We start from the raw sequence: 23,718 nt of genomic DNA, 5'->3' as shown, positions 1-23,718 counted from the left end.
TTTTCCCATAGCGAAATCCAGGTCACAATCCTAGGTGGCAGTTCCAGGGCAAGAAGAAGCTCTGCCACATCAGACTTGTAGCCACAGTGGAGAAGGTATTCTCACAATTAAAGGTCAGAAAAGAGTGCTTGTGGTCACTCAAAGACTAGAGCACAGACCATCAGAGCAGTAAACACACCTCTCCTTATATCATACCATACTGGAAGGTGTGAAAACTTACAGGTCCTTAAAAGTATCTCTGAAAACAAGTTGCACAAAAATCCTGAAGCCTGGGACAGTGTATTCTCCACTCTGAAAGCAGAGCCCTACTTTAATAAAGAGTTAAAAGTAAAGTAACAGATTAGAAAAATGAGCAAGCAACAGAAAAAGATTCTAACATTTTAAAGTTACTATGATGATAAAGAAGATCAAAATGCACATTCAGAAGGTAACAAAGTCAAATCTCCTACATCCAAAGTCTCCACAAAAAATATGAATTGATCTCAGGCCATGGAAGAGTTCAAAAAGAATTTTGAAAATCAAGTAAGACAAGAAGTGGAAATATTAGGAATAGAAATGTGAATAATGCAAGAAAATCAGGAAAGACAAATCAACAGTTTGGTAAAGGAAAATAGTGAAGAAAATATTACAAAAACAAATTAGGCTAAATGGAAAAGCAGCACAAAAAGTCAATGAGGAAAATTTGCCTTTAAAAACAGAGTTAAATAAATGGAAATAGTGGTATAAAAATTTCCTGAAGAAAAAAACTCCTTTCAAAGTACAATTGCCAAATGGGAAAAAATTCCACCCCTCTCAAAAAAAAAACAAAACTTAAAAGTAGAATTGGAAAAAATGAAAAGGAAGGCACAAAGGCTCACTGAAGAAAATAATTCCTTAAAAATTAAAATTGAACACATAAAAGGTAATAACTTATTAAGAAATCAAGAAACAATAAAACAAAACCAAAAGAATTTAAGAATAGAAAGCAGTGTAAAATATCTCATTGGAAAAAAAAAAGCTGACCTAGAAAATAGGTCCAGAAAAAAATAATTTAAAAATTATTGGACTACCTGAAAGCCCACCATCAAAGAAAGAACCTAGAAATCATGTTTCAAGGAATTGTCAAGAAAAAAGGCATGCTTATTCTAGAACCAGAAGGTATAAAGAAATTAAAGCAATCAACTTTAAACTTCCTGAAAGAGAACCCAAAATGAAAACTCACAGGAATATTATAGCCAAATTCCAGAGCTCCTAGATAATGGGGGAAATAATTAAAGCAGATAGAAAAAAGAGAAAAAAAATCAAATATCATGGAGCCACAGTCAGGACAATATAAGATTTAGCAGCTTCTATATTAAAGGACTGAAGGGCTTAGAATATGATATTCCAGAGAGCAAAGAAACTAGGATTAAAACCAAGACTGACCTACCAGCAAAATTAAGAAAAACAGATATTTGATGAAATAGAGGACTTCCAATAATTCCAATTTGGAACTATTCCCAAAAGACTATAAAACAACACATCCCCTTTGTGACCTAGCAATATCACTATTAGGTCTCTATCCCAAAAGATACAAAGAAAAATTTTTTATGATGGCTTTTTCCTCAGGGCAAAGAATTGGACAATTAGGGACTGGATGAATAAATTGGAGTATGTGATTATGATGGAATACTACTGTGTTATGAAAAATAAGCAGAATGCTCTCAGAAAAATCTGAAAAGACTTTACAAAGTGAAATGTACTGTGAACAAAGTAACAACAGTATTTTGTAAGACAATCAGTTATGAAAAACATGACTAATCTCAGCAACACAATGAGTCAAGACAACTCTAAAGTCTAAAGGACTTATGATGAAAATTGCTATCCATACCCAGAGAAAAAAAAAATGATGGTTTCTGAATATAGACTAAAGTACATTTGTTTTACTTTCTTCAAAAAAATCTTCAGATTTTGAAGCTATCCATTATATCAGGATGTTTCTCTTTTTAAAAAATATTCCAGTAAATTCACTTTCCTCTATTGTAGTATAATGCAGTCTTCAATAGGCTTCACAGTATGAACAAATTTACTTTTGGAGTTATTCTACATCCCTCACAGCTTTATAGATAAGAAATTATCTATAAAGTGGGGGTAATCACTTTATCCAAAACTTGGTAATAATCCAACCAACTTTAAACCTAAAAAAACAATATTATGATAGTGAATTTTCCTATGACTCTTGCTAGTTGGACTGCACTGAGTATAATGAGAAACAATAATAAGAGGTTGTAAAGGTCTACAATATTTCTATCATTACCCCACTATCTACACTCAGGGACTTGGTTAACTCAGGCCATCTGTTTCACCATCTCCAATGAGCCCAGGGCAAAGTAAAACAGGACTGAACAGTATTATTAATATTATTCATAATAATATCTAAATAATGTTTTAAAGTTTGTAAAATGTTTTACCATGTATTTCCTAATTTGACCCTCACAACAACGCTGTGAGGTAGATAAAATTATTAGCCTTATTTTACAGAAGAGAATACTGAGGATGAGAGATGTGAAATGATTTGCTCAGGATAACAGGGCTAGAAAATACTTATGAAAGGATGTTGAAATCTTGCAATAACCATTATATAAATATAGAGAACAGAAAGTGTTAGGATTACTAGGTGAGAACTCAGGTTGTCTGGACAGTGACAAGGTGAGAATTCAGGTTGACTTGACAGTTCTCTGGCTCAGACTTGTAAAGGGAGTTTACACCTTAGGAATCCTAGAAGGAGCAAGCTCATTGGTTGAAATGGTTCTTCCCAGAAGCCCTTGCATTATCCCACGCCCATTCTCTGGGAGGATAAAAGAGGCAACATTGGGCCTGGAGAGTCAGTCTGCCTGGGGAAGGACAAGGGCTGGACGACAGCACTCCAGGAAGAGGAGAAGTCTCTGCATTACATCAGGCCTGACGGGGCTCTTGTCACTGTCCAGACAACCTGAGTTCTCACCTAGTAATCCTAACATCAAAGAATTAAATGAAAGAAATAGAACTCATTAATAACTACATACCATAAGACAAAACACTAAAGAAAAATCCATCATTTAATATGATTTCATGTTCTTGTTTTTCTTTAATTTTTAATTATATTGTATTCTAATTAATAAGCATTCATTTTCACTCTCTTCCATCTCCTTTTTCTACAGAGAAGAAAAATAAAACCTTTAAATACACTTAGTAAACTCCTCCCTTATACTTTTTGTTATTCAGTATAAACAATTTCATTTCCTTTAATATTCCTACCTAAGTCTTATAATAAAGTCATCTTTGTGATGCTTCTGAAAATTATGATTTTTTACAATATTCTGAAAAGCTCTAAAAAAGGGTCTGACCAATTGAAAATATAATAGGAAGATAAGTATCCTTCCACATGTTAGAAATTCATTGCTCACTTTTTGAACTACAGTATTACACTTCTGATTAGTGAAACACACTAGCTCCTTAATCCTTTTCTTCCTGTTTTCATGTCCGAGTAGTTATACTCCAAGTCTCAGTTAAAAGAGAGCTCAATGACTAACCAATCCACTTAATTCCATAATAAGAATATAGCCTACAGTGTATTCCAAAAAAAGTGGTTATCTAGTCTTTGTGGAAGACTTCTAGTGAGCGGGAAACATACCTTACTATGGCTCTTTCTACCTCTGGAAACTTGCTTGAAAGGAAAGTTTTCCTTGAATCACACTAAATTGACTTTTTTTTTTAGAACTCCTACACATTACTTCTGTTTTAAAATCACCCAGAAGAACACGTCAAATTGTTCATCCTTAATAGAGCCTAGCAAATACTCAAAGGCAACTCTCATGTTCTCTTTTTTTTATTAATTTTCATAATTATAACATTTTCTTTGACAGTACATATGCATAGGTAATTTTTTTTTTACAACATTATCCCTTCTACTCCCTTCTGTTCCAAGTTTTTCCCCTCCTTCCCTCCACCCCCTCCCCTAGATGGCAGGCATTCCCATACATATTAAATATCTTATAGTATATCCTAGGTTCATGTTCTCTTTTCTTCTGCAAGTCAAATATCTCCCAATTTTACATGTCAGATGTGGCCTGACTAGAACAGCAAGCCTTTCACACCTCTGGGGCTAGTCTTTACTCATAAATTCATGGAACCATTGTATTACAGATCTAGCAGTGGAAGAAAACTTAAACTTCTAGGTCACCTATCCTCACTCCTCCAACATACCACACCACACCACATATAATATATATACATACATATTTATACACACACACATATATATATGTCTATACATATATATACACACATAATATATGTACATTCATATATATATACACATATGTGTATATACATATATTATAGGTTCGTGGAACCTTTGGATCACAGTTCTAATACTGAAATGGAATTTCAAGGTCACCCATATGTGTGCAAGCATTGGAATATGTGTATATGCACATGTGTATATATGTATATTATTTGCGTACACATATATGCATGAAAAAAATATATGTATGTATATGGACACTAAGACTCAGAATGCTTAATTGATCTACCCAAAGTCATACAGAAATATCAGTACCAGGGTAAATTTTCTATAGGCCTTCTTTATACACAGAAAAATATGGAAATATAATTTACTCACTATTCCTTAAATTAATAGCATAAGTATTCTGTTTCTAGGGCTATTGCATCCATAGTATTACCATTAAGAAGATTATTTAACTTCTAAATACAAGTTATGTTCCCTCTTTAAATTTCTTAATAAGACTACTGCATTTTGCTATATATTTTCCCTATAATTATTACTGTAAAACATAATTTTGTGTTCTCAATAGATTTTTTAAAGGGGATAAAACATTTCTAGAAATAGTATGATATTTGAACAAAGCCCAGTGATTCTTAACATCTCAGTTCAGGACCTCAGTGACAATTTTATGAACACAGGTCATTATGACAAAAATGTTTCCCATCCACTAGAATTCATTTTCTTGTGTTAAGTGTGAAAGGTACATACAGCTGATCTACTTAGCAAGAGGAAGTGGATTGAATTTACTTACTAGTTTAACTCGGTGTCCAGGAGTAGCACTGATTTCCCATGTGCATTCCTTCCTACTTGGATACTTGTCAGGCCAGTTGGGACTAGTAATGACTCCACTTGGACTGTGAATCCTCTGCTCACACTCCGCTGTACCAATAATAACAATATCAGTTAGTCTGGGAATCTATCCTAATGTAGAATCAGAAAACAAGCAGAATTTTATATATATATGTGTGTGTGTGTGTGTGTGTGTGTATATATATATATATATATATATATATATATATATATATATATATATATATATAATCTTTTTCAAATGGGAATGACTTTCAGGAAACTAATCATCTCTTCAGTCTATTATTGCAGGCATTAATTTTGCAGACTCATTGAGAAATTGATTAGTTAACATTTATGTTCTTACTTACAACAAATTAACAATGTTGACCAAAAGTTAGATAAATTCCTAAAAGGACAAAAAGTAACTACCTACTTAAAAATGCAGTATCTTAAATAAAACTCTTAGCAGAGTAAAATACAGAACAAACAAGAAAATCAATACATGATGTATATAAGCGATGTAAAGCAATACTACAAACAAAAGTGAGTAAAGCCTTTTGAATTCATTCGTATGTAGAATGATAGATGATTGATATATTAGAGTAAGAAGATACTGAAAATCTAAAAGATTTATTATTCATCCTAAACATTTCTAGATTTCACTCAAATTATATTAGCAGAAATAGTTGAGTAATGTTCAGCTCTGGGACAGATATGTAGGCTAAATTATTATGAGGGGTATGTGTCAGAGAAGAAGAAAATAAGCATTTATATAGCACCTACTATGTGCCAGGAACTGTGCTAAATGTTTTACAAATATTATTATCTCTCTTTTTTTTTTTTGCTCATAATAACGCTATGCAGTAGGTGCTATTATTATCACCAATTTATAGTTAAGGAAACTAAGACAAATAAAGGTTAAGCAGATTGTTTTACCACCTAGTCAATGTCTGAAACAGAATTTGATCTTTTGTCTTCCTGACAAAAGGGGTCAAGATTCTAATCACTGCACCCTCTCACTGCCTTAAGTGCATAATGAAAATGTCAACTCATTTATATCATGTTGCATGATTACAAAATACTTTATAAACATTATCTAATTTTACATAAAGACAAGATGAATGAGAACAATAGTATTATGGTTCTTTTTTCTTTCTTTTTCTTTTCTTTTTTTTTTTTTTTTTTGTTCTATTGGGAGTAGGAGAGAAAACTGATTATATTAATTAATATTGATTATATTTATGTGAAGAAATCTCAGTAAAAAAGTTTTCACTGACAAAATAGATTGGCCACTATGATGTAACATCCAGAAGCAACTGGAGCAATAATATATTATATGAAAATAATATTACATTTAATTATAACAGATAATTCATACACTAAAAGGCAACTTCAAAAAACCAACCAAACAAAAAAGTTACACTGTATACTGATTGCCAAATATTTTTGTTGCTGTTCTTGTGGTTCACTACAGCACTTTGCTATTATTTTTTTATGTACAATGATCTACATGGAACCATTATTATTCATAATGATAAAACATTGCTACAGTATATACTTTATTATAATATTGGCATTTATATATCATTTTAACAGTTGCAAAGCACCTTGTATACATCATATCATTTGAGCCTTACTACAACATTATCAAGTTTTTATTATCTTCATTTACAGAAGAATTTGAGGATATGTAATGCTAAGTGACCCTCCTGGTCACAATGCCAGTAATTGTCAGGAGAGGGACTGTGCCCAGATCTTCCTGCATTTATTATGCCTTGCTACTTCTCAAACTTGGTCTGTCAGAATTATTTCAATGTTAAAGAGATGAAGCTGACTTTTGAATATTTATATCCAATTTTTTAATTAGAAAAATATGTACTTCAAAATATTTCATTCCTTTATCCAAAAGAAAACTGCCTGTAAAAATACAAAACTAATGCAAAATCTCCCTTCAAAAATTCAGGAAGATATTTCTACTGTCCTCAATAAAATTCAAGAATGTATTATTTATTTAAAAATTTACTTATGAATACTAAGAGAGGTAACACGTTTTAACTATAACTGAACATATGTTCATTAAGAATAAGCCATTCCAAGGCTTATCCTCATTGAATTTTTTGATAGGAATGCTAGTTATGTTGACAAATAAAAAGAAATTTTCATATATGGTATAAAATATTGCCCTGTTTCTCACAATTTCCTAGTAGAAAAAATGAAGAGCTGAAGATTAATAATATATGAATTCTATATGATATATGAATTCTGTATCAATGATATAGAATTTTTAATTTGTTGGCTTACAAGACTCCAGGAGTTTTGACCAATGGAACAATGGAGGAAAATCTTCCAAAAATGCCAGAGAGCTCTTTCTTGCACAGCTTTCCCTCAACATTTTTATCAAGGCTTTGATGAAGGAATAAAATAGCATGTTTATCAAATGTATAGGTGACAGAAAGCTGAGATAGCTAGTACAATGAATGACAGAAATCTGATTAGCAAGCTAGTTAAAATTTAGCAGCATAAATAAAATCATTTAAAGGGGTAAATGTGAACATCTACACTTAAGTTCAAAAAACTACAAAAAATAGATGAGGGAGATGGTACTAGAAAGTAGTTTGTGTTAAAGATCTAAGTGTTTTGTTTCACAAAAATATTATATTGGGAAAATATTGGTCTATTTTAGTTTGGATCAATTGTACTATGGTAAACAGATAGAGAAAAAATATTAATTCTACTATTTTGTGTTTTTTCATACCAAATCTAGAATATTATATTCCATTTAAAGATGGATAGTGACACGATTTATTCATTTATTTTTTTGTGTGTGTGTCCAGAAATATTGTTAGTCTGACTATGTCTCTCTGGGCTCAGAAACTTTAATGACCTCCTTCATCTCTACAATAGTTTCATTACATCTTTAAAATAGTTACAATCTAAGCTTCAGTTTTATTCTACATTAATTCCTGTCATGCATTATATATTCCTATACTTCTCCAAACTGGACTGCTAGTTGTTTAATGACAATTTCTGTTTTCAACTGAAAAAATACCTTATGTATGTTAGCTCAACATCTCATACAACTCCATGAAAAAGGAAAAATAAATACCTGGTACGATGGATGACAGAACTGTATTATCCTCATCTTATAGATAAGGAAATTGAGTCACAAGGAGGCTTAGTGACCACCCTATGGGCATACAATTACTGAATATCTTAAGTGGGATTCGAAATCAAGTCTTAAAGTCAAGCCTTATACATCCTTCACTATAAGGCTATTGAACGGTTTTCTCCTAGGATTAACTTAGTCACAGACTGTTTTCCATGCTAGTAAAGTACTCTCCATTTCCTACTAAAATCCTTCTCTTTTTTTCAATATTAAGTTTTTCTACTTCTTCTATGAAGCCTTCATGGAATTTTCCTTTGACCTTATTATAGCATTTTTTTCCTATCACGATTACTTATTTATTTATTATACCCTCTATATTAGATTATTAACTTAATAAAAGCAAGAACTTTCCCTCCCACCCTTTTAAAACATTTTTGTATTTCCAGGCACAATACATATTATATGTGCATATGTGTGAAGGATGGTAGCATACACACATACATATGTCTAACCCATGTCTGAAAAGAAATTGCCCGTAATATAACTCAGGGAACCAATTTAGTATGAATTTGAACACCTTCAATGATGTCTTTATAAACCACCTGTAACAGCTTATTCCACTTTTGGATAGTTCTAAAAGTTAAGAAATTTTTAGCATATATCAAGTCAGTATGTGCCTCTCTGAACTCTACTCATTTCCCTGACTTTTGATGTCAAATAGCACAAATATAATTCTTTTCCAATATAATAGTTCTTCATATACTTGATGACTCATCATATTCACCCAAAGTTTTCTTTTCCCTAGGCTATTCATTTCAAATCCTTAAACCAATTCTCATATGACATCATCTTTAATAAAAGTCCTCTCAACCTACTCTAATTGCTCAATATCCTTCCTAAAACATGGCAACTAAAGCAAAATTCAATACTGCAAATGATATCTGACCAGAACAAAGTATATCAAAATTATTATTGTGCCTTGTCATTATATATCTTAGTGAAATTTAAAATCATATTAACTTTTTTGGCTGACATGTCATAAATGTTAGTAAAAATAAAAGTAATATAATATGAAACTCATTTGAAGGTTCTGAAAATATTTAGTTAAAAAAAAAAAGAAAACTTTGTAGGGGGAAGGATAGTGGTATTTGTTTTTCTTTGGTTTTTCTCTTATTTCATTGGTGTAAGGTGTCCTAAGTAAGGAATTTTCTCTTACTATTTAACAATATCACCTTTTCTAAAACTTATAGTATTATAAAATTGCCTGTGGGAATGCTGAGATGTTAAGAGTTTTTCCAAGGTGGGGATGGAGCCAACATGGTGAAGTAGAGTCAGCAATTTGGGTGAAATATACCAAAATTTTTATCTCAGTTTAATAATGTCTTACATAAAATTCTGGAACAGCACAATATACAAAAAGTCAGGATTATACATTCTTTAATTTAAAAAAATTCTTAGGACATCATCAGGCAGTCGCCTGGAGCCTGTGGGCCAAGGGGGTGGCTGTGACAATGGTGGTAGCAGCAGCTTTGGAAGCTCTTAGAACTAGGAATGATAGAAGGTCAGACAATTGGTTATGAGGAGAGTACAGAAGATCCTTGTTGGCTACCAGACTTGGCAGTGTTTAGCAACTCTATTGCCCATATGCAGTTTTAGGTCACAGTTACAGGACAAAAAAGAGTAAAGAGTGTTTGCAGTTGATCAGAAGGAGTAAAGACCCTGGTTGCACAGAGAGGAACACTACCACTTGTGGCTACAGGGAACCTGTACACAGTTCTAGGACCAAAGAGAATTGCTGGCCTTGCTGCTGCAAGGGAACAGGAAACCTTCATGAGTAAAACGTAGGGCACAGACCAGAAGAGCAGTGACCACATCTCTCCTTAGATCACACCACCTTGGAAGTACTGGAAAAGGCAGAATGAAAAAGTCCCAAGCTTGAGACAGTGCCTAAGTTAGCAGAGCCCAAATTTAACATAAAGTTCAAAGTCAAGAAATGTGCTGGAAAAAATGAGCAAGTAACCAGAGCAACAACAAGATCTTGACCATAAAAAACAACCCAAGTACAGTGGCAGGGAAGATCAAAATATAAACTCAGAAAAAGAAAACAATGTGAAAACAGTTATTAGCAAAATATTAAAAGAAAGATGCTAATTGGACACAAACTAACACGATTTCCTGGAAAAGTTAGAGAAAAATATAAGAGTGATAGAAAAATTAGGAAAAGAAATGAAAGGGATGTCAAAAATTATGAAAAAATAAATGGTAAAATGGGCACTAAAGAAAAATCATATGTTTATTAAAAAAAAAAAGAAAAAAAAAAGAATTGACCTAGTGGTAAAAAAGACACAAAAATTCACTGAAGAAAAGAGTTCCTTAAAAAAGTAGAATTGGTCAAATGAAAAATGAAGACAAAAAGCTCACTTAAGAAAATGTCTTAAAAATTAGGTTTAGGCAACTAGAAGCTAATAACCATCAGACATAAAGAAATAAAACAAACAAATAAAACCAGAAGAAAGGGCAAAAAAGAGAGAAAATGTAAAATATTTCATCAAAAAACAACAACAACAAAAAAAAAACCTGACCTGGAAATAGATCAAAGGGAGATAATCTTAAGAATTACTGGACTCCCTGAAAGTCATGATTAAAAAACAAAAAACAAAAAGACAAACATACAAACAAAACACCTTATATCTCATATTTCAAGTAATTAGAAGGGAAAACTTCTTCTAATATCTTATGTCAAGAGGATGAGAGAAATTGAAAGAATCTTCCCCCAAATGAAAGCTCTCTGGAATATTATAACCAAATCTAATAACTTTAAAGTTTTGAGGAAAGTCTTAAAAGCAGCAAAGCGCAAATCAGATATCAAATATCCAGTCAGGATGATATAAGATTTAGCATCTACCATGCTAACAAAGCAGAGGACCTGAAATATGATTTTCCAAAAGGTACAGGAACTTGGATTACAAAAAATAAAAAATAAAAACTATCCAGAAACAGTATAATCTTTCAGGAAAAATGGATATTTAATGACATAAGAGAATTTCAAGAATTCCTGAGGAAAAGACCATAGAAAATATGATGTTCAAACACAAGACTCAAGTGAAGAATAGAAAGATAAATATGAGAGGATAATCATAAGGAGCTCAATACATTCAAACTGTTTACATTCCTATATAGAAAGACTATATGTAACTCCTAAAAAACTTTATACTTAATAATTAAACTTTATGATTGAATAAATAATTATAAATAATAAATAATACACTTTATAATTAATATTTATAATATACATTCAAACTATTTACATTCCTATATAGAAAGACTATATGTAACTCCTAAAAAACTTTATAATTATGGACAATTAGAAGATGTCTTTATAGACAAAGGACATGGATGTAAGTCTATTATGTTGAAATGATTTCTAAATAAAAAATAAAATCAAGGGGTAAGAAAGAAGGATATAGCAAGAGAAGTAGGAAGAGAAAGAATGAGGAAAACATCTCACAAAAAAAGAGGCTTGCAAGAAAAAAAAGTTTTTACAATGGAGAAAGAAATTGGGATATGAGTAGTAGGAAATCCTTGAACCTCATTCTCACCAGAATTGGTTCAAAGAAGGAAGACTATGTACATGTTTGTATACATACATCTATGTATACATATGTGTGTATACATGCTTGTGCAATATGCATATGTTTATATATAAACACATACATGCATGTACACAAACTCAATTAGGTATACTAATCTATTTTACCAAATAGGAAAGGAATAAGGGAAAGGAATATTAATGAAAGAAAGAGGAGATTAAGAGGCAAAGGTCAGAAGCAAAACAGACTTTAGAAGAGAGACTGGGTCAAATGGAAGACAGATGGATAAACAGAAGGAATTAGAGTAGAGAGAAATATATAACTATTAATTATAACTGTGAAAGTGAATGGGAGGAACTCACCCATAAAATGGAAGTAGATAGCAGAATGGATTAGAAACAAGAATCCAACAATATGTTGTTTACAAGGGACCCACTTGAAACAAAAAGACTCATATACAGAGTTAAAATAAGAGGCTGAAATAGATTCCATTAGGAGAATCCAGCTAACATAAAAAAGGCAAGAGCAGCAATCATGATCTCAGACAAAGCAAAAGGAAAAACAGACCCAATTAAAACAGATAATAAAAGAAAAAACATTTTGCTAAAATGCATATAGATGATAGAAGTATAGACAATGAAGTAATATCAAATACTTTACAGCTAATTTCTTAGATAAAAGCCTTATTTCTCAAATATATAGGAAAGAGAATCAAATGTTTAAAAATATGAGCCCTTCTACAATTCATAAATGATCAAGGGCAATGAACAGTTTTCAAAGGAACATATACTGTTTGTTTATAATCATGTAAAATATTCTGAATCACTATTGATTCGAGAAATATAAATTAAAACAATTTTGAAATACCACCTCACTATCAGAAATGACAAATGTTGGAACAGATGTGGGAAATTTAGGAACTAATAAGCTCTTGAGAGAGTGTCAAACTGGTCCAAATAAATTGGACAATAATTTGAAACTATGAAAAAAACCTACTTATCATATGACCCAGAAATATCACTACTAAGTCTGTATCCCAAAGAGTTAAAAGAAAAGGAAGGAATCCATATGTACAAATATATTTACAATAGCTCCTTTTGTGGTCATAATGGAGAGGTTTACTACTAAATGGGGAATGGCTGAATAAGTTGTGGTATATGAACACTACTGAACTATAAGAAATGATGACAGGAATGGTTTTAGAAAAGTCTGGAAGATTTATATAAACTCATGAAAAATGAATCAGGAAAAAATTTATAGAGAAAAATAAATGTTGTAATCATGACCAACTCTGAAAAAGTTAGCTACTCTGATCAATACAATTGTTAAGACAATTCAGAAGGACTTATGAAGAAAAATCAAGTATAATTATCTCATTTTGTTTATTTTTCTTGATCTTTTGAGATATTCCTAATATGGAAATATGTTTTATATGATTTTACACATATAATGTGTATAATATAGTTTTCCTACTTAGTGAATAGGGATGGGGAAGCTTGAGGAAGATAATTTGAAATTCCAAATTTTTTGTTAAAAAAATAAATATTGTTTTTTTCTGGATCACAATTCAGTATATGTGTGAAAAATAAGATTTGAACTCAGGTTTTCATGACTCTAACATCAACTCTCAGATCGCTCTATACCATGCTGCCTTCTGGTGAGGTGAAAGTGTGGAGTGAGGATAATTCTTTTTAAATATCTCAAAGCACTCTTATGTGGAAGAAGGATTAATGAACCAGTTTATTTTGTTCCAGTGGAAACTAGTAAGCCCAAGAGATAAACATCATAAGTAAGCATATTTTTGACTAGAGTAAGGAAAAATTTCTTAAATATGAGAATAGTCCAAACACGATATGGATTTCTTAAGAGGTAGAGAATTTCTTCAAATAATAAGGGCTTCAAGTAAAGACTAGATGCTTACTTGGATGAAACTCATTCTTTGAGAAATAATCATAATGTGTGACCTTGGAAATATCCTTTATATGATTCAATGAATATAAAATACTTGCACAACATAGGAAATTAAGAGAGCTGAATTTTGGTCCTGGTTATGCTACTGTTCATAACTTTGTAGAAGTCCATTCACCTCTGACTTATTTTCCTTCTTTGAAAAAGAATGAAACTAATTCTTCAAGCCATTTCAGGGGATATATTGAAAAATGTTGAAGAGTAAGTTAGTGCTACAGAAATGGAGTCAGCAAATATCACCCTGTACCCTGGTTACAAGTTTTGCAGTGAAAGGGAAGGAATTATTTTTTTAAAGGAGGAGGACTAAGGGTAATTACTTAAGAGAGCAGGGGGATCAAGAGAATTAGGGGGAGGCAAAGGAATATAGGAGAGCTGAGTTTATTGTAGTCTGAGGGGAAGAACTCATAAAGAAGAAAGTGAAGATATACAACTAATGATTGATTGAGGAAGGTTAAGAGGGAGATGGGAGGAAATAGAATTAATGTTATTAGTGGGAGGTTGGCCTTGGACAGGAGGAAAGCCAGCTCTTCCTCTAAAACCAGAGGGAATAGAGAGGACAGATGAGGAAAACAAGAAAGTTGGAATTGAAATCAGTCAGCACTGGTTGTGGCTGTAAAGCTTCCATTGTATTGAATTATATCTTTTGGGTTTGAAAAATTGAAAGGGTCAGCTGAAAAGGGGTTAGGTAGGGGAAAGAGTCATTGTTAAAAAAAAAAAAAGCCATAAGTGACATGCAACAATATAGAACCTAATCTAGAGGCAATCTGGCAGAGTTGTTAAGCAGTTTCTAAAACAAAATCAAGGTCAAAAACAGTTATAACAGTTATGACAACAAGAGACAATATCCAAGGTTAACTCCAGTAATTATGAAGTATACAATAAGGTTTTCTTTTTAATACAGAGTTCTCCAAACTTTCAGTGTTTACAATCTGTGATCACATTATCTTTATACCTGGGGGGGTGGGCCATGTGATTAGCCCATCCATATATGTTTCCTTGAATTTCCTCTAGCTAGAGAACTGTTTTCTCATTATCTCCATGGCAATAACTGGTCAAAAGCAAAAACAAAAACATCCATGGAATCAAATTTAGCTGCTTAAAAAGAAGCAGTGTGCTACCTCAAAGAAAAATGGATTTAGAATCAAAGGACCTGTTTTCAAATCCAACTTCTGTAAATTAATGACCTTGGCCAAAGAATTTCTCCTGTCAGAACCTGAATTATATGATCTATAAAATGAAGATTTTATATGATCTATAAAATGGACTCCTAGACTCTTTGAAGTTCTAAATATATGATCCTGTGAGATCTTTCAAAGCAGCAAGATGGTAAAACTACTCAAACTCAGGGGTTAGGAACCATGTTGGGAATGGAACAAATTTGGAGTCAAAGGTGGATGAACATAGAAATACTTGAGAAAATACAAAGGAATGAAGTTAAGGGGAGAATAAGAGGCAAAAAGTGATAATAGGACATTGTTAAAAGAGAAGAGAATTTTTGAGTTGAATGCTTTGAGTAATGATGAAGTCTAAAGTGTTAATATCCTGGAAGGAACCTATAGCTCAGGCAGAAGTTGAAGCATTTGAAGCATTTGCAAAATGGAAAAGATTGGGTTATTGTTTTAGATTTTGAAGTTACCAAGGAATGTGGCAGGGGATTCTTTATAATGCTATTGTTTTCATACTAACCAAGGGAGCTTCCACTTACCTTCCTTACAGTCATGTTTGTTCTCATGAAGCACAAATCCATTTCGGCACTGACACACATAGCTTCCCACAGTGTTGATGCATTCGTGTTGACATCCACCATTATCCTTAGAGCATTCATCTTTGTCTAACAAAGAGATGAATAATACAGTATTTCATAGAAGAATAGCATGATGATTATCAGAGGCAAAAATAATCAGTTAGTAGTTCTTTTAGTCCAGAAAAAGGGAAACTAAGGCAATGACTTCAGTATTCTCAATACCTTTTTACTGTACCTTAGTTTTACCCATTCATTATTCAGCCTGCAACCTTGCACCATGGAATAGTCAGTCATTTTCCACTCAGATAATTCATATTAGCAAAATTACTTATAGCTATTTCTCATTGGAGAGGACTGGGGTAAAGGTAGGATTGGAGTAGAAAGAGAAAAATTCTTTGTTGAGGGTTGGCATTGACTTAAGAATTCTATTTATTCCCAAACTTTTATTCAATTAACTCTTTTGACTTATCTGGAGGAAAATGCCTTAGAAAAAGTTTCAGTAGAGTAAATAATCACTATATACAGAGAAATGAACAAAAGTTCCAAAAACAAAACCATGTTTATACAAAATCATTTATGCTAAACAAGGTTCCAGGTTTCATGTAGATTCATTTTGTTAAAATCATTCAGCAAAAATAAAAAATAAATAAACCTACTGTAGTTTATTTTTTCCCAACAGTTTCATAAATATGCTTAGTATTTAATGAATCTGGACATTTCAAAACATGCCAAGACATGAAAAGGCATTGTTAGACTAACATAAGGAAGAAACCATTTTTATGTATTTTAAACAAATCTACCATGTTGCTGGCAGTCTTGTTTATTAACAAGTAATCCTCTAAAAGGAGTTTTAGTGTACTAAAAGTAAAGTAGAGGTTAGGACAAGAAATGTGAGCTGCATTAAATAGCTAACAAATTCACTGCAGGGAAAAAAGCCAAACTAGATTAGCAAGCAGTCATTCCAGGGAGAGGCATCAGCTGTCACCATTCGATGTCATTCATCTGTCAATTCAAGTTGGACTGGTCCATTAAAATCAGAACTAGCAGACTGTTTTTGATATACATATTCAAGACCACATCACACAGGCTTCTGTCACTTCCACACTCAGAAAAAAGAATAAAGATTGTAACCTTATCAGAAGTTAGAATAACTCAGAAGTAGACGCTAACATCTCTTTTAAGGAGATCTGGTTCAATTTATAAATATATCCAAAAATAAGATTCAGGATTCAATCTATGACATTTTTTAGGATAGAAATTTCTAAGCAAGAACTATTAAGTAGCTAGTACCTGTATACTCTGCTACCTCTGACATGTTAAATTTATATTACATGACATTACTCTCTGAACTTTTTTATTGTCAATATAAAAAATTTACAGTCTATGATGGAGACAAAAGATTAGGTGACCTAACAAAATCCCCAAACATTTGCAAAACATTTCTACATAAATTATCACTTTTCCTGATTTTTAAGCTTACTATGGAAATAAAACAAAACAAATAAATGTTCAGAACCAAATCATTTTCTCAAGCAGATTAACAATTATGTGTATGGGTGCCTTTTATTGTGATGCGTAAAAGGTTTACCAGGTAATCAAGACTTGGGCTGTTTACTTAGCCATGGGCCAACCTATCCTCTATCTTGTATATATTTATGTCTTCTACACAGAAGTGAAATCCCAATTTTCTGAAATCTCAAGCTAGAACATTGGATGAATTTTCTCATTGAAATGATGCAATCTGTAGATGAAATATTGCCATAAATATTATTATTGTACTATGGTATAGTCTAAAGATTAAACAAGCAGTTTTTGACACATCTCGAAACTATTGAAAAGTATTCTAGGAAGTGGGGGAAGGAGAAGAGAGGGAGAAAGGAAGGGAGTAAAAGGGACAGAGGGAGAAGGAAAGAGAGAGAAGAAGAAAAAAGAACAGGAGCACTGGACTGGGGATTAGAAATCAGGATATGAATCCTAACTTTGCCATGAAGATATTGGACTAAGTGACCTTCAAGGCTCATTCCATCATCAAGTCTCTAATCCACTAATAGATCTATAGTTACATCAATACACAATAGTGTGACTATGCTTTCAAAGAATGAAGATTAGCGTCCATTTATGTCTGTCAATCCCGAGCAACCTTTGTCTGTTAGCCATAGAGCCCTACCTGACATCCTGGGAGTCTTCCTTTCTTTATATCTATCTAAATATTTATTAAATGTCTACTGTGTATCATGATCTATGCTAAGTACTGGGGAGTACAAAAAATTACCTCAAAAAATTTGCCCTGCTCTCAAGAAGCTTACAATCTCTCAAAAGGACAAGTTTACCAGTAGAATGCATTAAGTCAGCAACAAATTATTCCTCTCACAATTTAAGAAACCCATTTTTCTTTTTTTATAATATATCTAATTCATTGGAGACATTGCTTACATCATTTATTTATGTCATTTATATATAATTTCTCTTTTGTAAATGTTTTAATCTGTTTAAACCCATCATGGAATCTTTACTCTATTTTACGCAGAACTAGGCTTTCTCATCACTTCTCAGCCATTTTCAAAATACTATCTCCTCTATAGCCCACTTTAGAACAATTTGTACCTTATCTCATCCAGAACCAGACCTTTGTATCACTTCTCAAAACCATGTCTTGACTTGTTTATCAAATTTCTTTAACATTTCCCTTTATCCACTGTCTTTACCCATCTAAATGTAAGGATCCTTGAAGGCAAGGACTTTGTTACTTACTTATATTTGTATCCCTAGCACTTAGCACATGCTTAGTGTCTCATAAGTGCTTTATAATTTTTTCATTGTCACCGTGTGCCAAACTATTGTCTTTTAGAAGTGTCTTTAATTTCAAATAGTCTGTGTCCATGACACAGAGCCATGCAACATCATCAAAAAATCTTAGTATTCAAAAAGAGGGCTCTCTGTTTTAGGGACAAACTTTGGAGTCATTTAAAATAAACATTGCAATTTCTCAAAGACAATAAGCCCTCTTTTCCTTACATATTCAATTCTGAACTTAGTCCATTGTCCATTTGTAGTGTCAGATATTCATATGTATATGAAATAAAAATGATACACTTAGACATAGATAAAATAATTAGATAAGTTCTATAAGTTGTGTAACCAATTGTGTTTTATAATGGGAACAATAGACATTTTCCCACCCACTTTATTTTTTCTTGTCTATATATATAGGACAAGCTCTCTTGAATGACTATGGATCTCATTTATGAGAAAGTACAATGTTTTGTGTTTTGCTATAATCCAAATCTCAAAACAGGAACATCTGGAGCATCTCACCATTCTAAGAGAATCTCTGACTTGAATTCTATGCTACGTCTCTTACAATAAGAGGAAAATACATTTATGAGTATATACCAATGTCTATGTTTTATTTTTTATATTAATAATCAGAAGGTACTTGAATGAGATTATCTCCACAGTTTTATCTTTCAAAGTGAAGAAATATCTTAGAAGCTTTAAAAATCCTAGTTTCTTTCACAAAATCAAATACTTTTTTGTTATTGTCAATAAACAACAAGCATAGAATTATTTATTTTTTAAATATCCGAAAAATGATTGTGTGATGAAACTGTAAAATTTAATTTGTAAAGACTCTTTCATTGCCTTTTAATTCACTCATCAAGGCTGGCTTTGATGCATATGTAGATTAGAAGGGAATATAGGATCATGGGCTGAAATTATTATTGTAATCTTGATTGCATGTTCATATTGATAATGTGTAGGAATCTTCACTAAACACATTTAAAAACTTCACCTCCCCCCAATAACTTGAGAATCAATCTTTTCATGTTCCAATAATCATGTTGCCTTTAGCACAGACCTCCTTGCTATATATACTTGATTTAGAACAGCTCCTCTTCCCATCTTTATTCACTTCATTTTCTACTTTCTTTATTTAGGACAGCAGTATAGGACTGAGATATTAGAGTATAAATGTGGTAAGTCCACTATCCTTGATGGTAAAAAAAAAAACAAACGAGTTTATTAATATAACCTTAATTAGTATTTATCATCATTGTTGATCATCTTCCTTTTAATTTCATCCTTAAATACTTCTGGAATGACTTGGCTTTGTTGACTCCCTTACTGAAACACATTTCTTCCTCACTTCTTTCCACTAATTCTTGCTGTTTTGATGAGTGGAGATGCTCTGATTTTCCCTAGAATCTTCTAAAGATTGGTATATTCTAAACGGGTGCTACCCTGCACTACTATATCTCTTTATAACAGAAGCAGGTCAATGTTTGCTGCTTAAGGTGATTTTTAGGTGCTTTTGATTTACTCAAACTGTTATAAAATGATAACCATATTTTTCCAAGTTATCAGTTTAAAGTGGATATATATCAAATACAATTTATTTGTAAGTTGGAGATTGCTTGTGTTGACTTTTATGTTGCACTTGAAGTGAGTATGCATGCACGGGTCCACTTGGGAAATTGCTGTACATATGAGCATGGACAGATATTGAGGCAAAATATAAATACAGATTGCATAGCTAAGCTTTTGAATTTTTAAGGATTTTATATTGAAATTACTAAAAATTACAGTGGATCTCCAAAATTATTTATATAAATTAAAGAGGAAATCTCAAGTAATTGACTTAGATCTATTTTATTTCAAGGCCAAATTTCTTTCCCTTCTCCCTAAAATCAACAATAATAAAAAAGCAACAAACCTGGTAATAACATAATCTTCCTTGTGGCATGGAGAAAGAGAGAAAATAATTGAAAAAATAAAACTAATAAAACATAATAATGGCTCTTTCTCTTTCTGTTATTTACACTTTCTTTTATGTTTTTTTTAAATTTTAATAATATCCTAAATTCTTAAGTAATTCTTAAATTCTTAAGTAATCTATTTAAAATCATTTAACTGAACAAAAGTATGTCCCTTCTTTTTATTAAAGATAGTCAAAATAACTTAAAATGAAAGCTAGAAAATTTGGAAGCAACATTGTAACAATTTATATAGTTCAAGAATTGATATTGATTGAAACAAAACAAACAAAAAATAGGCTTAAAGCCAGAAAAAGACAAACTTGTAAATATTTCATTTTTTTAATCTCAAATTTTCTCAGTGTAGGGAATCCCTGACATATAACTGCATTTCTCATTGCAGACTAGCATCTGTTCTACAAGCCAAAGCATTAAGAATTTTTCAGGGTATATCCAGAGGTTAAACAATTTTCTGAATTCATAAAGCTAATTTATGTCAGAAGTGGGATATTAATCAAGATCTTCTAAATAAGACTGGTTCTATAGATGCTATAGCCCTTATCATTTAGCTTTTAATATCTTAATATTTTATCTAATTCTTTAATTTGTTTTTAGGTTATATTTTTAGATAACTTGCACAATATCCATAGAATTTTTTAAAAAACCTCTCATCTGGGCAAAACTTAATAGAATGTCAGTTATTTCTTTAATTAAGAAATGATGACTTTTAAAAGGGAAGCAAAAATAATTCAAATGGAGAGAATCCACAGATATTCCACACCTAGTGTGTTAAATCTTTCTCCTTCAGCAAATTAAACAAAATGTCTGATGGTAGTTTTACCTTCTCTTTATCCTTCTCATGGTAGTGTCAGTAACAAGAAGTAGATTGGACAAAATAAAGGAAAGGAGAGAGGGTAGTAGAACAAAGGAGAAAGTCTGAATACTTTACACAAGAACTAGATCATCAGTTCCTGCGTAATTGAGACTTTAAACCATGGCTAATATTTTCATTGTTTGAATTTTGCTGGCATTTCTATATTGTGCATTCAAAATTAAGGGAGATGAGCTCTATGTTAGTTACAGAAACAAATGCTTTGCTAAGTAATAAAAATTTTGTTAATCGTAAAAAGCAAAAATCAGCCTCTTAGTTTTGAATTAATATTTTCCCTCTATTTTTCTAACAAGAAAAGATCCATTATTGGGGTGGGGGGAAAATGGCTTTTATACCAATCAGAGGTTTATCATCATACCTCTGAAAGTTTCAGAAGCCATCAGTCTGTGAAAGATACGTACACGACAAATTCTTGCAAGATTCAAAAATAAAAATTTTCTCTTTGCAGGTAGCTTTCTTGTCTGTAGGGAAAAAAGATATGTGCCAGGATGGAACCAGAGGTGAGTATGTACTCAAATACTAAAAGCTCAGGGTTAAAAAAAAATTAAATAACTGTCAACTTGAAAGCATTTAGTAAAACATATCCCAACCACAACACCAACAAAAAGTCTCCTACTTCAACTCCATTAATTAGAAATATTTATTGGAATGTGAGCTAGATTTGGAGTGAGAATATCTGGAACACATAATTCTAGACTGGGTTCTAAATAAACATCAAAATCATGTATCTAAATAAATATACTAGACTTAATCAACGAAATTAGAGATTATTGCAAATATCCATTTATAATTAAATAAGTATACAAACAAGAACATTAATGTGGAAAGGTCTGTGAATTTGGTTTTAAATAGTTTGATAACTAATGCAATAAATTGGTTCCCATTCTAATACTGAGTATTTTGTTTTGTGCATTTAATATTTTGTTTCTGAGAAGAGATCCACTGGCTGAATTTACCATGAAACACAAAAGTTAAGAAGCCTGGATTAGGATCACAGAATTGAAAGAGTACAAGTGCCTTAAAAACTCCCTCATTTTCAGCCAAGGAAGTTTACACTCAGAAACATAGTGATTTGCTCAAATTCACACAAATCTCATAATGCTCTATCAACTATTTTTTCCTCTAGTATCATGATTCTCAAACTTTTTGGTCTCAGTCTTTTATATTCTTTAAAATTATTGAGAATCCCTCTCCAAAGAATTTTTATTTATGAGTATTTATATATCCGTGTTTGTATATATGTGTGTGCAAATTGCTGTATTAGAAATTAAAATTTCCTAGTGTTGTAATGAAAATAGTTTTGACTTTACAAATATGTTGAGAAGGTCTCAAGTATTCCCATGATACCCACATCTATTCATTGTAGTAGCCTATATTAATTTTATTGTGAAAGAAAAACAAAATATCAATTGTCTCATTTCTATAGATGGAAAAACTATGGCACACTATTACTTGAAAATACATTCATTTTCATTCATGTAGAAATCATCATTAAATCTACATAAATATCCATTTACATATCATTACCAACCCTGTTTATGAAGGAAATATTATCTGAGTAGGATGATTTGATTCTATTTTCTTTATGATGACTGGATTCTATTTTCTTTACATAATTTGCAAAACATTTTCAAAAAATATGTACCACACAACATGACAAATATGGAAAGATGTTTTTAAGGATTGCACATATTTAATCTATATCAGATTGCTTGCTATTTTGGGGATAGGGGAGATAAGGGAAGGAGGGGGAAAAACTTAGAACACAAAATTTTACAAAAATGAATTTTAATTATCTTTTCATATATTTGGAAAAAAAAACTAGTGAAAAAAATTTAAATGTGCTGTCACTGAATTTTTCAAAGTACTTACAATAATCAAGCCTACATTTTTCCACACACAAATTTTTTCAGTTTTTTTCTTAGCACTTAATTTGATTAATTCTTTCCCAAAAATGTTTTGATTTTTAAGAAATGTGAATTAACTTTACTCCTTTATTTTATAATTTTGAATCTGAAATTGTGATGGATTTGAGAACTTCCTGCTGTGAGTGATTCCCTTCCTCCCCTGATATGGAGGAGGACAAAGCATATATGCACATCCTCGTCCTAGAAGAATCTTATCCATGTCTTTCCAGCAAATCTCCATACAGGTCCTCTACAAGGTTCTGGAAGCCTTCTTCAGGTAGTTTTAATACTTCCTTTCTTCTGTTGTAACACTCACTCACCCTACTCTTCTGCCATCCCTACTCTTCCCTACATGAATATCCCCATCATTCTAGCCATGCATGTTATAGATCTGCAAGATAAAGTTGTCACTTATTTAGATTCTTACTAAATTAGAGTTTATATACTATTAAGTATTTGTATTATAATTAATATGTTAATTATCACCCTTTAAATTACATATAATTTTAATTTTTCTGTGATAATAGTGTCTTCTGATCTTGTTTTCTTATCAAGAAAATACTGTTTAAAAAGTTGTATGATTGAAGGAATCAAAGATCAGAATCTCTGCAGGATTCATAATTTCACAACTACAATTTCCAATTATGTTTTATGTAAAATGCAAGCCTATTTTCTCTGAA

At 31.7% G+C, this 23,718-nt stretch overlaps 1 protein-coding gene across 1 annotated transcript in view; it reads right to left on the bottom strand.

Moving 5' to 3' along the window:
• The window catches only part of TLL1 (tolloid like 1), a 142,634-nt gene that overhangs the window by 33,707 nt on the left and 85,209 nt on the right, over positions 1 to 23,718 (bottom strand). Inside the window, 2 exon segments of the mRNA XM_074276715.1 lie at positions 5,037 to 5,164; positions 15,447 to 15,572. Of these exon segments, the coding sequence (XP_074132816.1) occupies positions 5,037 to 5,164; positions 15,447 to 15,572 (254 nt within the window).

The sequence above is a fragment of the Sminthopsis crassicaudata genome, chromosome 6, assembly GCF_048593235.1.
Source record: "Sminthopsis crassicaudata isolate SCR6 chromosome 6, ASM4859323v1, whole genome shotgun sequence".
Classification (NCBI taxonomy): domain Eukaryota; kingdom Metazoa; phylum Chordata; class Mammalia; order Dasyuromorphia; family Dasyuridae; genus Sminthopsis; species Sminthopsis crassicaudata.
Note: the sequence above shows the minus strand (reverse complement) of the source record. Positions and strands in the feature narration are given on the sequence as shown.